This window comes from Erithacus rubecula, assembly GCF_903797595.1.
Source record: "Erithacus rubecula genome assembly, chromosome: 4".
Taxonomy (NCBI): domain Eukaryota; kingdom Metazoa; phylum Chordata; class Aves; order Passeriformes; family Muscicapidae; genus Erithacus; species Erithacus rubecula.
In genome coordinates this window covers 20,676,871-20,692,656 of record NC_136686.1, presented here as the reverse complement: position 1 = coordinate 20,692,656, position 15,786 = coordinate 20,676,871, and the positions used below count along the sequence as shown (strand labels likewise).

Genomic DNA, 15,786 nt, shown 5'->3' with positions numbered 1-15,786 from the left:
GGTTAATTGGTAGTGCAATAGTGTAATTTACCATAAATAAATAATCCTATGAGTGTAGTAACTCATAGGATTTCACATCTGTACAGATTTGGGTGCATGTCATCTGTAAGACACCTGTACATCTTTCCAGAAAGGCTTCTGAAACTGGACACAAACTACACTATATGAAATCACACCCCAAGTCAATACAAACACTGCATCTAAGAGTCAATATTTATTTGATTAATAACTTACAAAATTTAACAGATTTAATTTATGTAAGGAGAGCTAGTTTATTAAACATTTTACAGATTTTTTTTTTGTTCACAATGTAATACACATCAAGATCTCGACAGTATTAAAATAATACTTGGCACAGTTATAAATAATATACAAAAAAATCCACAGCTTAAAATGTAGTGATGCTGTTTTACACATTAATTGAAAAAAAAATCTGGTGGACATCAAAGAATACAAAAACCTGCAAAGAAACAGCACATGTTTAGGGCCAAGACAAAATTCCTATTTATTCTACCTATGTCAGATTAAGTTGGTCTGATCTCCTGTTGGTCTGGATCAGCTTAAGTTTCAGAAGGAATGCAGTTTTGGTTCAACAAGTAAATTTTAAGTTTGATAACTTGACAGAAAAATGCTGCATAGTTGGCTCCCCCCTGCTTGCTTTATGATTTCATATCAAGTGTTTCTCAAGACAAGTTACATTTTGCACTGGAAACTTCATACACCCCAAATCCTTATATGCACGTTAATTTTCACAACTAGCTACTATCGCTCAGATTCTGCGGGTCTCAACAAATCTGTCACCAGAGTTACTGACATGTAAATAGTGCAGAACTTGCTACCAAGGATCACCTCTTCTTTTGCAAACATTTTTGACATGGAGTGCATGGTGCAATTCATGGCAGTTAATGTTACTGGGCAAACATGACCAAAACTTGCATCATGCACTGAACTGCTCTTCTGGTGGCTGGGTGATATTTAATAAAGTGTATTAAAGCTCCTCAAGTCAACCGACCCCAACTAAAATGTGAAAAAAGAAATTAATGAATTAATATGCAGAAGATCATTGGTGATTAAAACAAACCATAGTGTAAAGCTTTCATGCTTTTTTCCTGATTAGAAAAAACATGAATAACTGAAATAAATTGTTTTCACAGAAATAGAGCATGTTTTTGTTAAGATTACAAATTTTATCTGACAACAGTAGCCAAAGCTTCTTGACACCCTTATACCCAAACCTCTCCTGTTAAAAGTGTCCAAGACAACGTTGATTTTTCCAGTATTAAACATTCAAGGTCTCTAATGCTGCACTTCTGTAAATCCTGATATCTGGTACTTGCAAACTAAGTGTGTGTCTTGAGATCAATGAACAACTACAGAAAAAATGTTTACTTGCAAATACTGAACATCAACTATTTACAGTTTCACTGCTCCTCTTACTAAGGCAAGGGCCGGGAATACCACTAGATTGCTTTATTACCTGTAATCTGCATATTACAGAAAACGCTAATTTTGCCAAGCATCAAACATGCAGTGAATTTGCAGGGCATAATGCCTATTAACAGCAATATTTAACATCACTAAAAGCTCATTAGATATCTTCCTACACTTTTTTGGTTGAATAAAATGAAAATGAGCAGCTTTAAATACACTAAACACACACTCACAGAGAGAAAACTATTTGATAAATTATTTATATACAGATACACATTCTTTACACTGGTCTCAGACATCTGCTTTCAGGTCCCTCCCCAAACTCCCCTCACAGGTTTCCTCGAACCACTGGGTTGCTACAGCACTTAGAAGAGAACTAAACTGATTCTCAGTCTCTCTGTAAACAATAGTTAAGGAAGCAGTGAACAATTCACTATAAGTATATGAAAACACCATAACAAAAATCAGTGCATCACATTCAAGAAAAGCCCCATTGGAATGCAATTTCAGATCATTCCTTACCTTCCAAACACATCTGTAGCATGAGAACTTAAAAACAGAAATTAAGGGCCATTTCCACGTGCCAATACACCATTTTCTTCAGAACACTGCTCTGCATTTTCTGTGTGCACGTGCTGCTATGGGGGATTTTTAATTTTTTTGTTTAAGTCTGGGTTCCATTATTTTCATCCAAATGAAATAAGCATTTCAGGCAAGTTTGGGTTTTTCTTCTGCAATTGCATTCAATTTAGAACTATCTTGCTTTTTTATAACTGAGACATTTTCTTTCACATCTGAGGTATCCCCCATGTAATTTCCCTTCCAACATGTCTCCAAATAAACTACACTGTACTGCATGAGGACCAAACCTAATACTAAAAGATTGCTAGTTTGTAAGTTGCTTATACAATTACTTCAAAGATAATTATTTTTCCCCACTTTTTTTCCCTGAACATTATATACTGTAAACTAATTTTACAGGTGTATCATGCATTTAAGCAGGGCTTTAACTTTGACAGAAAAGCTTTCCTTATTGGCGCAGTTGTTTATTTCAGACTACATTATTTCAGAACAGGGTTATTACAAATATTTAGTTGTACCACTAAATGGTGGCAAAAAAAAATCACCAAAAAACGTGGGCAACATATTTTTACTCAACATTATCTGACGTGCCCTACTACTATAACTTAACATGTTACAGGGGATCCCCACCATAGGATGTTTTTAACAGTACTGAAAAGCACATTTTTCAATGTACATCTTACTACAGAAAATCTGTATTAAAAAAATCACATTACAGGAACTACAACATAGCGATCAGTGAACTCTGTATCATGAAATTTAGCTTTAGATTCTAGATTCTTGTTTCAGTGGAATTATTGATATTGGGATACAAACTTTTCTGCTCAGCACAATATAACTACTTATGTCAATAATCTCATGCTCCATTGTGAAAGACATTAAATAAAAAAACCCAATAACAAATACTGTGAATATGTTGTCATGAATAATTTTCATGTTAAGAACTGTTAAAATCCCTTTTTGATCGTCCTCCTCTTCCTTATCAGGTTTGGCAGTTTATTCTGTCCATTTTTACTTTTGTTAATAAAATTCTGATGAAGAGAAGGTACCTTTATGATTCATCATCAGCCCTACACATAGCATGCTACTCTTCAAGGGATGCGGAGTCGAGAGAGAGAGAGAAAATTTTTCAGGCACCACTCAGTATGATATGCTCACAGGATGAAGGTGGTGCTACACTAGCTGGTAGCCTGATCCTGAAGTTTGGTCATATTCTATTGTATACTGCCTTGTCCAGTCCACAATAACAGGCCGAAAAAGACCACAGCATCTGAATTCAAAGAAGTCTATAATGTTCCTTATACATCCATGGCTAAAAACAAAAGAAAGACTCATGTTAGCAAGCAATATCATAGCTTATCTAACAAAGTACATCATCTTTTGCCTACCTACAAATTTTGATTCTTCACCCTTAAAGTTTCTCGCTTTAGAAAACCAACTCTGTTCAGAATTATTCTCTTACTTACTAAGCAAGTTGATTTCAAAGCAAGCTCTGAAATAAGAAGTGGTCATAGACTGGTGAATGCTTGATCCTTAGGCATAATCAAGACACCAACTTTCTTCCACTATCTACCAAAAATGTTCTTAGTAGTCCACCACCACGTAGCACAACATGCTAATTCAGATTCTGTTCTAAGAGGAGAGTTGCATTGTACAGATGGATGCAAAACAAAACCGCACCAAGTGAATGTCTTCCTAGAATAATTTCCATCTTTACTGATATCTGTCTCTGCATACATACTGGTTCACCAGCTGCAGGTCTAGGACCAATCAGGTCCCTTGACAACACAAAATTAAGAACGTGTTATTTGAATTAAATGAACTATTTAAGCCACTTTCTGTGGCTGAATAAATTAAATGTCATATATTTAAGAAACCTACATAAAAACTCCCAACAAGGAATTTTTAACTTAATTAGACATGGGCTGAATAGATCACAGTTTTCTGGAAGAGAAGCTTATGTAATGATGCATGAGAGAGCAGGTCTAAGCAAAGAGGAGACAAAATTCATGTCAATGCTTCATGTGACAGGTGATGCTAAGTCAGTTATTTCAGACATCTGGTGTTATTTTCAGGCATAATTTTTATAATAGCAGTTATTTTAGTTAAAACAGTTTGTGAATGTGACAGTAATTTGAAATCAAACCAGCACTTTTTTTCTATCCTGTGCACCACCCTGTGTTTTCCAGGCATAGTAATTATCTGGTTTTGTTACAACTCCAATCTGTAGGACCATTGCAACTTCACAGAGATGCTTGTCTGCTTTCTCTACAAGTTTTATATGAAGAGATATCAAAAAAGATCACACATATTTCAGCACGGAAATCTATCTGCTACATAACAGAATCACAGAATGGGCAAGACTGAAAGGGACCACAGTGGATCCCTGGTTCAACCAGGGTCATCCTAGAGCACACTGCTGTGTGTAAACCCATGCTGACTGCTCCTGATCACAACTCCTATCTCCTTCTCCCTGTGTGGCACCTGAAAGAGCAGGAGCTCCCAGAGGGGAGACAGCATATGCAGCAGGATGAGATGTGCTCTTTGCTTTGTAACATGCTCTCAACCCAGCAATATACCAGCTTCATGCCTTCATTTATGTCCTGCTTTGGCTCCACAGGCTGCTCCATGACCCTGTATTCCTAGCTCAGTGCTCTTTCATCCCCAAGTCCCCATCTTTCATCTTGTACCCTCATCACTACAGAAACCAGAATCCCAACCCACCCTTTTACAAACGGATGCCCAAAACCTGTATGCAACAGCTTGCTCTCACCCATGCAACACCCACTTCAGTTCCTGGGACAACCTGCTCCCTTCCCCACAAATAGCTTTGGCCATGCTTTTCCTCATGAACAGGAAGAAAGTGAAGCCTCTTTTCGCAGAGTAGAGGGAAAGAGGAGCTACTGAACAGAGGAAATTCAACAGCACAGTAAGTATAACTCAGGAAAAAGTGCCCTGTGTGGAAATGAATGTCCAGGTCAACATAGATATGCTGCAGTAAGCAACTACCTCTGGTTTGAGCATCTGTTCATAAAGAGAATATTTATTTCCCCATCAACTCTACAGTGAAATACAACCACTGCTGGAAAACATCATTTTCTATGTTTATGCACCTCACACTACAAAGCATTAATCATTTCCTTTAACTGGACAGAATGTGTGACTGAAAATAGCTGACAAGATTCAGCACTCCAAGATTCTGAATGTATTTAGGTGTGTTTTGTTTCAACAAGTAACATGATTCAAATGTATGCAAGGCTACACAGATCAGATATTTGCATATGCTTCAAAACTTACTTGAATGGGCTTTCAATAGACGTGGTTGTAACTTTAAAGTGCTTATATCTTCTTGCATTCATCCTTTCATTTGTAGTGATACCCAAGCAAGATATCTTAAGAAGAAGAATAAGTAATTTAGCTCACATAAAAACATGCAACCAAGTACTGCACGAGACAGACTGAAAAAAAAACCAAATTTACTGGTTTAAAGTCCTCCTTTTGACAAATGAGTTTTAGACTGGGGAAATTATCAGGAGCAAACATAAACTATAAGACTTTGAAATTTATATACATTGTAAGCAATGAGTATTGCAAAAATGGACAAAACTTAAACTCACTGAAAAGTTTTACCTAAGCCTTAGAGGATAGTTTCTATTTCCAGGAAATCTTTCTGGAAAAATTAAGTCTCATGGTTCATTAATGACAAGTCATACTTCAAGGTTTACAGTATGACTTTTCTTTCCTTAGAAAAGATAAAGACAACTTGGGTTTGGCCAGATTAGAGTACAATAATATGGCCTCCACCCACAGTGAAGCAGTGCAAGAAATTATTGCACCCTTTTTCAATCTACCACTCCCTTTCTGTTAATAATATACAGCATTATTGTAAGTTGGCCCCACAGCTCTTATTCTCTATTAGTCTTTATTGTCTTTTTCTGGTCTGTTTTACCTTGTTCATTCTGAGAATGGAAAGCAGGAGGTAGGCATTTTAATTTCTTGCACAAAAAAGAAAAAAAAAAAAAAAAGGCCATGTGAATTAGAAATGAATGATGCCTAATAATGAGAGACAGCAGATACTTGCCTCCTGAAGTGAGAGATTGAACACTTACTCAAGCACAGTGGACATGGAAATTTAAATGACAGAACTATTTGATATTCTTATGCCACTCCCAAGACAAAGCATTATGAGAGAAGTGCTCTTTCATACCTGATACATCTGACACATGAGTAACACAGCCACCCACATGAAGTGAAACACACTGTTTAGAAACATCCAAAACATCCACGGAGAACAGGTAGCAATCTGTGTAACATAGGTCCAAAATCCATCCTTTGTGTAACTTGTCTCACAGTGGAAACCCCAGTCTAGAGAAAAAAAAGTCAAAAAATACATGAAAGACTTAAGCTATGTTTATTGTACAGCAATATATAATGCCCACATTAGAATGTGTTAAATTAAATAAGAAAATTACAAGTGCCAGAAGAGCTTTGCTTGCTGTCTCTTCCTTTCCCTACTCCTTGAATATATGACATATGCACATACTTGTCTGTGATGAAGAAAAAAAGATCTAGGAGAGGAAAAACATCATCTTCTAAATTAAAATACCCAATATAGTCAAATATTAATGTGCAGTTCAATTCCAGGATAAAAATACCCAAAACTCTGATAGGTGAAAGATCTACAAAAATCCGTAGGAGGAGATAAAGCACTTAGAAGCTACCTTAAAAAAAGCCAAAGAAATCACATTTACTCACAAGAGATACATCCATAGATCATCCAGCAGATCATAAAAAGCAGGAAGAACAGGTATCCCATAAAATAACGATGGTTCCCTGCTCCTAAAGTTGCACAACAGAGACCAAATTACTACACTTTCAGCAGCAGAAAGACAACATTACACCAGAAAGTTTAATTGCCTGCTTAGAAGTACTGCTTATTATGGTACACAGAAACATTACAATTTTAAGCCACTATAACTTCAAGACAGTGAAATTAACTGTTTTACTTAAGATTTTTCTTTTATTTCTCAGACAACAAAACAACTTTCTTTTAATTTTCTGTCACATTACAACTGCAACTCACTAATTCATTTGTAACCTCTTTCACGAACTAATAAAATTACTGATAGACAATATTTAGAGCAATGCTGGTGACAGCTGCTGCAGAGTTCTTAACAGTCAAGAGTTACATATTAATAAATATTTTTTTAAAGCCACTGGAAAACTATCAAATTGCAGAGTTCATTTTCTTAAAAATAAATATGAGTAAATACACAACCTTCCTTGAAAATAAGCCAATACCCATCTTATGTCTGGATGCTTGATGAAGCTAGTTAAAAATAAAATATCTAGTAAAACTTTTAGAACTAATTCCTGTAACTGAACAGACAAGGCCTAAGAATCTAGTTATAACAATGAATGGGATAAAAACAACTCTGCTTTAGACAGAATTCTAATGCAAGAAAATTCAGTTACTAAAAGACTGATCTATTTTTAACAGTAGTAGAGCTAAAAATATGCCTCTTATGAGAGTACATCATAATTCTGAAGTACTCAGCCTTCCTTCTGTTTGCAAAATATGTCCAGTGTTGCAACCTTCCAACAGCTCCAGGCTGTAAACTAAACCCACAGAGATGATAATGGGCTACAAAAGATTTGGCTGTCATCATTTACCAGCACAGCATTTACTTCTTTATTATGTCAAATGTTCTCCCTGCTAAAACAAGAGCATCCTCTGGAGGTAGAAAATAATCAAGTGCTTTTCGCAAGTGAGCTGGAAGACTGTATAAATAAGAAATGAGGAAAAACATACAGACAACACAAGCTAGACTAAACATAGGACACTTCCTTGAAAATCAAACAAGTTCCTGAAAACACAAAATTATGCTGTTATACTGCCTGTTCAATCACCTAAGGGCATATGAGAAAGTGTTTGGAATGCCCTTAAGGTACCGCTTTCATTTGCATTCTCATTTTCAGAACTGTTAAGTTTCATAAAAGACATTCTATAAAGAACACAGAAGTTAAACAATGGCCTAAAAGTCCCTCTGAGAGGCAACTGATGGGATGTTTCTTTCAGCAATATCTTTAATGATACTAAACCAAATTCTGCCGAATAGGAAATCCATATGTGTGAGATAAAAAGATGGGTGTAGCATTTAAAACTATAAATGAAATAGCACAATCTTGATCAGTTTAAAAAGAAAAAAAAATCTGTGAAAAAGAAACTGGAGAAACTATATTTTGAGTAAGATTAGGCAAAACACAGTACTGTGCACTACAGTAGCCTCCTGGACTGGCAGTAATAGAATCATCGTCTGCAGTTAGAATGAAGACAAATAACTGTAAACAAATGTCATGCTATTTTGATACTCCATTTAGAAGATAAATAAAATCACTTCTAGAGATTTGCTTGCTGTATTTTAACTAAAATCTTGAAGAAAACAATTTGCCCTAGATGCCAATTCATTTATTTTTCAAATAGTCTGCACTTTTTGTTAACTTCTTCAAAATGGTAAAAATATTCTAAGTCTCTTTATGTGCCAATTTTTATCCCCAAAGGATTTATTTTAGAGTGTCTATAAACACTCTTACAAGATTTCTCAGTCCTATCTTTAGCAACATTCTTATCCTTTTAACACATTCCACACACATCTAAATTCCACCTTTCCAGAAAAGGCATGATTCATGTTTCCCTTTTTGGCAAACATACCACACATGCTGTTTTAAGAATGGATTCTGTTTTGCAATCCCATGCTTAGAGTGACCATGTACCAATCTGAGACAGAGAAGCCATATAAGGTTGTTCAGACAATCACTCCCTCCAGCTCAGCTCCAGCTCCCACACCATGATTTCTGATGCTTTTTCCCAGCATACTTTCAAAGGCCCTAGTGTTTACTTTCACCTTCAGTTACACCACTCTGTACACCACCACTGAAAGACAGATTCTACTTTTCCATTATCACTGTTACTCAAAATAATTTCCTACACCTACCCTAATCCCATCACTCACAACTCTCCCAATACACACAAACTAAGGTCTTTCCTCCCCCATTTGTTTTTTGGTTTTTTTTCCTGTTACTGATTAAAATACTGGATCTTTCTGTCTCATTGACACATACTCTTCAGTCTGCTTGCAAAACCTGAGCCCATTCTCCCCTGCCTGTCCGAATAAAAAATTTCTTAGTTTTTAGTTGTAAAACATCTAAAATATAGATAAAAATATCTCAGACAGTAACTTCTGGAGGAAACATAAAACAGGAGGAGGTAATATAAATTGATCTCAATGAGACTTTAGAGATGTTGCATTACAATTTAAATGCCAAGACCCACTATTTTACTTTTGATTTTCAGACCAAACTACTCTGATTATTGATTATGACATTATTTGAAAGGACTACAACTGAGCTTTTATGAACTGTCAACTGTCTGTGAACCCAGGTGTTAATTCTTCCCCAAGATTAAAGTTACGTCTGCTTGTGTCCTAGAAAATTAAACACATGAAGCACGCTGCACTCATTTCCTAGTTGAGAGGTCTTCAGTGTTCCCTGCGTAATAATGGTTTTCAAATAAATTTCCCAGAAAGTATGACTGGGAATGGCAGCATTGAGAGATATTATATCTGTTCTATATCCATTCATTTCAAAATCACTGGGGAGAACAAGACAGCTTGGATGGTCAAAAAGAGGAGAATATCTCAACAGGAAGTCATTCTGTATCTAATGTCTATAATCAATATGTATACTTTACCAATAAGTTACTGAATATAGGTCAAAATGAAAATTCTCATATTATGTAACGGATAATAATCAGTTGTGAAATTGTCACATGCCTTTTCAGCAGTTAAGCTTTGCATCTTTCCATTACTAAACTTTATCTCAATAAAAATACATATGTAACAAACTGAGTTAGACATAGAACAATTTTGAGGACAGGTATATAACACACAAATACAAGTGAGAACAATGCAGAGAATTACATGAAGAAGATGAATTAAGCTCAGTATGGAAAAGCTTTTCTTCAGAAGCCAAGTCACATCTACTGTGAAATGAGAACAGGCCAACCCTTGCAGGGCATTTTAGCCAATCACTCACCTACACAGTTCCCCACCCAGGGGCAGTGGTGATCAAACTTGGCTATACACCGATTGCAAACACCACAGTGTTTGGACCTCACTGGCTTCCGTATCTGGAACAGATAACAAGCACTTCCTTAGAAGGGTGAGTTACCCTGATATAGTTTAAATAGAAAAAAAAAAAACAAACCCTCCATTTAAATGTAAATTGATTCAAACTTGAAGCTAATTCTTAAGGCAATCCTAACTATTTAGCTTAATCTACACACTGTTTAACACAATCATCCTTACAACTGCACTGAAATGATTTTCACATTATATTTCTTATACAAAGACTTTTTTCAAAGTTCTTCTATCACCTCCAGCTACTGAGTTTTGTATAGCAACCAGCTTCATTTCAGCTTTTAATGATGAAAATATAAAATGAGCTTGAGTTCTCTGATTCTGTATCATTCAAAAGCAAGCTCTAACAAACTTTTCAGGTTATTTTCTAAAGACAGAAATATGACTCAACAAGCAGAATTCAATGGAACTTAAAATGCTAAATTACTCCCAAAATTTTTTCTTGAAAGTTTATGCCTTGAAAGAAGTGGTATGAGATATATGTACATACAGACACATTTTTAAGGTGCCACATCTGTATATAATTTTCCAGCTTCAAATTTGGAGATAAAAACATCATTCATGTTCCACATACATCAGAACTCTGCATTTTGTATTTCCTAGTTAACTTCCAAAGAAAAAGCACATTCTACTTGCTTTACAAAAATTAAGATTTTTTCCCCCTCCTGACTACTGCCAGATACAGAAACACACTTGATTTTTGAAAAAAAAATATTTGATTAGAAGCACAACATAATTTCACTGAGAGTTATGAAGGTAATGGAATGCCATGTGTGATTTTTATAACTTGCCAGGTGTATAACCAACCAACGTGGCAAACATACTGGATACCTGAATTTTGACACTGGCAAGTTATTTCCACAGTGATTTTTTTCCCCCTCTTACTGTTGCTTTTTTTTTTTTTGTACATGTTATGCATTGAAAACACTGCTTAGACTAAATAGTACAAATCAATTCTGTCTGAAACTACAAGAATAAGATCAAATATGTGTTCATTACAGGAAAACTAATTTTGGCTTAGCATTAAGGGAAAAAAAAAATGGTGAAATTGATTAAAAAATACACTACCAAGCAGGTACTGCAGAATATACTGAGGTCCAGACTTCCTGTCTCTGCAAGTTCTACTATTGTCTGCAGGAAAAATAAAAATTAGAATTTAGCATATAAACAAATGGTGACAAGCATTTCCAGACTGGTGCCTGTGAGCCCTTCATTTTGGGTACTTTCTACACAGATTGAACTTAGATGAAACTGATTTTGAAACTACTTTATAAAACCAATATGCATATTTACTTCTAAATTAAGTCTAGTTTATACTTATTCATAGTCACCTACTGTGATTTCAATGCCGCTGGTGTGACTTTTGATACCCTGGACAATTTCATAATTAGTCCTGATTTCAGTGTGAGTGTAACACTATACTACAAACCAATGAAAGGATGCAAAAAGGAATGTGCATGGAGTGAATACACACTGGAGTTCAGTATTGTCCAAAAGCAAAATCCCAAAATCTCAGGAGAACAGAACTGAACAAGAACAGATAAATAGCTTTTAAACATAAGTCTTGTGCAGATCCAGCACTACTTCTGTTAGATCCACATCACTGTGTTTTGTAAACTTCTGTGTACCTTCTATACTTTTGAACTATAGGAAAATTTTATTTATTCTTTCACTTGCTTTAAGTCTGATATGGATTTTTTAACACAGAAGAAAGGGCGTGACATACTAAAAAAACAAACATCTGAAATTGTTGCTTACTCCACATTTCTACACATATTTAATATGACCATCTGAAATGAATTTTCTTAGTTATTTCAAAGCTATAGGCTACCACAGCATTAAATACTCAAAGACAAATTACAAAAATGTTAGGAAGTGCTACACTGCATGAAGGTAACACACATGTCCTAGAGTGGTTCATACACCTAGTAACAGAACATTTTGCCATGTGGTAAGCTGCAATGTAAGAAACTCAAAAGATTCACAGCCATATGCATCTGCCTCAAGAAGTTGCATTTTGCAATTCCAACCCAGTTCAACAAGGCTTTTGGAACCACACTTGCCTACTTAAGCAAGTATGCTGAATCCAATCCAAACTATCATAGTTAAGAATTTAGTTGGGAATTTACTTTGGCAAACTGGCAATAACAGAAAAGGAATTTTCAGAGTAAGTCCAAATCTGCACATTGAATAAGAACTCAGCTATAAGCTACTTCAAAATACAAAAATCATTTCATCTACACCATCCTTTTAATGGCTATTATATTTTTATTCCTACATAAGGACATAATTCCAAGTGGTCTAATCTTGACACACATAGGTCTTTTCAGAAATAGCCATGAAGTAGATGCTCAAAGTTCATTTTAGGTGGAATGTTGGCTTCTAGGAAGCTTAAACAAAACAAAAATGCTTTAGCTGCTTGTATAAATTTGGCATATTCAATGCTCAGTTTGGCTGCTGAGAACAATGCACTTAATTGAAAATCAAAATATGAGATGCTAATAACGATACAACGTCTTAGGTATCATTAGATCACCCATATTTTCTCTGACATTTATGCCAAAATAAAAGACTACCCCAAACTGCCTGGGGTTTTGGTGTTTCGTCAGTTTAATATGTTTAGATACAAAGATAAAAAAAAATTAGAGGCACTTAAAAGTCTGGAAAGCTTTCATAAAATTAACTAACACTTTTCCTATAATGAGCTATTTGCTCCAGTACAGCAAAAATCTGAAACTTCTCATTTTCTTTTTCACTTAACTGCTTTTCAAATTGAAAATTCAAGTTACAGTTTTATTTTGCTACTCAAAATTACCAATATCCAATTTTGCACATAAAGACTTGATATGCATTCCACATGTCAGAAAAATAAATTTGGGAGAATTTCCAACATTTTAAACCTTATGATACACAACCTATTGAAATGTAATGTACTGAAAAGTAAACTATTCTGATCAACTGATGGAAGGCTGTTGAAGAACAAGTTGCTATCTCTTGGCTTTACCTTTTTCTTTTGTTCTTCTGTGGCTTTGATGATTCCTGGATCAGATTTCCAGGATTTTCCAAAATTGTAGAAAAGTGCAACACTATTAGCAAGGAACGGAAGATGTATAAAGAAGAAATTGAGATGTGTTTACAGTCAAGGAATCTCAAGTGTAAAACTGAATTTCCTCTTGAACATTCTCACTGATAATTCTGAAATAAAATTTAACTAAATTTAAATTTTACTAATGCCCTTGAGTCACTGTCTTCAGAATTAAGAAAATTCAGCACTGCTGTAAGAACTAGCTTGGCACTGGGCACTTCCCATTGCGTGACCTTCAAAACTTACTTTTAAAGAATGATCTATTCCAAAAGGTATTTCTAAAGCATTTATCCTTCTAAAGGATGAATAACGATAGTTCAGTTTTTGTAACTGTTCTCCCTTTTAATTAAATTAAATCCCATGAAATTTATCTTCTTAATAACTATTTCCTGTTTTCAGAATAAACATTTTAGAGCACTATTTATAAGACAGACATTTGACTGCCTATGTCTTCAGTGGCTTGACATTCCTGTGATATCACAGGACGGGCAGTTTCTAGCCATAGAAGGAATTTTGCTGCAATGGCCACCATTGCATGGCAATCATGTCCCAACAACACTTACTGCCAAGAAAGGTAGTGTCTGAAACCTGGTCCTGTAATAAGGCAATACACATATTTTGCATCACTGGAAGTTATTTTTAACATACTAATGTGTAATACATAAAAAACCCCACAGGATTTATTATTCTCTGAAGTGTTTATAAAATCACTTACCATAAAGGCAAAAAATAACCATTTGTTTTAAAATACATTTCCTGCATTCAATGTCTTGCCATGTAACATGCTAGTCTTACAGCACTTGACATTTCTTCAGAGAATTAAAACATTTTTAGCAGTGATGTGTAAAAACCAAATACTTCAGATGTTTCTTTTCCACAAGGATAATTATTTATTCTCATAAATCTGCAAAAGACCTGATTAAACTGACTAAAGACAGTTGCTGCCAGCTGCCAGTTATAGCTGCAAGAAGACAGCCTACTTGACAAATCTATGGTGGCAGAAGCCTCTACAGCATTACTCAAACAAAAAGGACACCTAGTACTCAGGCAGAAAACACCACAAAACCACCCAAATTATGCTATATTTTGAGTAGCTTAGATACATTGAGATCTAAATAGCTTGTGATGCAAAAGAACCCTGAAATGCAAACAAATACAAGTAGGCCTCTTTTTTGACTTCTGAAATCCTAAGGAAGTCTCATTGTTCATGTGAATATCCAAATATCCCATATCCAAAATAATTTTCGTTTTCCTCTGTTGGGGCAAGGAATTGGCTGTCAATATTTAATAAAAAAATATTGGCAAGTTAAATTAAAATTTTAGTAATATATCTTACATAGTAGAAAGTTAGTATCAGCTCACTAAAGGCAATTAATCATTGCAGTAACAAAATGTTTCCTGCAAGTTTATAACAGAGAGGAAAAAACATCAGCTATACTATAACCCAAACACTCACGGTTCTATTTTATTCATTAGAGATTTAAAGCTCTGACTTCAAAATTTACACAATTCAACTTCTTCCTATTTTTTTCTAAAGTTACCTGCTGCCAAGAATAAGCTGGTACAACTGAATTGCTTGGCTAGAGAGTGATTACATTTTCTTTAGAATACTAAAATAATAGCTGGGTTTTTTGCAACAGTAGAAACTGGTTTTCCATTAAATGTTCCTTAAAAGGTACAACTGGAACCAATTTTATGACCCATTCCCAAATACCATATGTCATGTCTAGACTTTTAGAGAAGATGTGAGAAAAGACTAAGAGGGTTTTTATAACCTTAATGCTTTGGAATTGTTTTTCTACTAACTTAAACCTGCAACAAAGCAGCTGTCCATTGTTTCAACTTACTCCTCCCTTATTTTACTCCCTCAAATACAGAGGGAACATAAGAGAAGCCCCACAGAGCCCATTTTTCCTGTCATTTTATCACAGTGGTGTCCAATGAGTACAATGCTGACAGTGTAAATTGTGGCAGATAAGGGACTTCTCTGCTGCAGCTGGGAGACTACATGATAATTTAGAAGTTTTCTTCTCCAGTATATTTCCAGTATGTGATGTAGATAAACAACTCCACCTGTAGGATTCATCTCACCCACTTGAAATCACTCAGCACCCTTTCACAGACATCAAGAAGGAAAAAAAGCCATGTCCAATCCATTCACAGTATCAAGATATTTAAATTATGTAAAAGAAGCAGAGCCATTACAAGTGGCTATTTCTTGTCACTGGCTATGAAGAGTGTTTACACTTCCAATACAAATGCCCACTGTACAGGTACCTAAAATCATGCTGAACTCCCCTCTCTGAAGTTCACTTTGAAAGAGATCTTAGCAACTTGCATCACAGACATCTCTCAAAACTCTTCACATGTAAGAAACCCTTGTAGGTTTGCAATAGCTTCAGAGTAGGGAATTGGTTCTCTAGAGAGGGTATCATTTTGTGTTAACATCCTCATTTACAGCTACACAAGGAAAACATACATTACTCTATT

General features: G+C 35.2%; 1 protein-coding gene across 1 annotated transcript in view; it reads right to left on the bottom strand.

Annotated features, from left to right (window-relative positions):
* Nucleotides 1–201: 201 nt before the first annotated feature.
* The window catches only part of ZDHHC17 (zDHHC palmitoyltransferase 17), a 65,070-nt gene continuing 49,485 nt past the window's right edge, over nucleotides 202–15,786 (bottom strand). The window contains exons 11-17 of the mRNA XM_079304167.1: nucleotides 13,216–13,340; nucleotides 11,280–11,342; nucleotides 10,108–10,201; nucleotides 6,769–6,852; nucleotides 6,221–6,378; nucleotides 5,311–5,405; nucleotides 202–3,325 (exon numbers count right to left, since the gene is read on the bottom strand). Coding sequence (XP_079160293.1) covers nucleotides 3,187–3,325; nucleotides 5,311–5,405; nucleotides 6,221–6,378; nucleotides 6,769–6,852; nucleotides 10,108–10,201; nucleotides 11,280–11,342; nucleotides 13,216–13,340 — 758 coding nt within the window. The 3' untranslated portion in view covers nucleotides 202–3,186. The remainder of the gene's footprint in view (nucleotides 3,326–5,310; nucleotides 5,406–6,220; nucleotides 6,379–6,768; nucleotides 6,853–10,107; nucleotides 10,202–11,279; nucleotides 11,343–13,215; nucleotides 13,341–15,786) is intronic.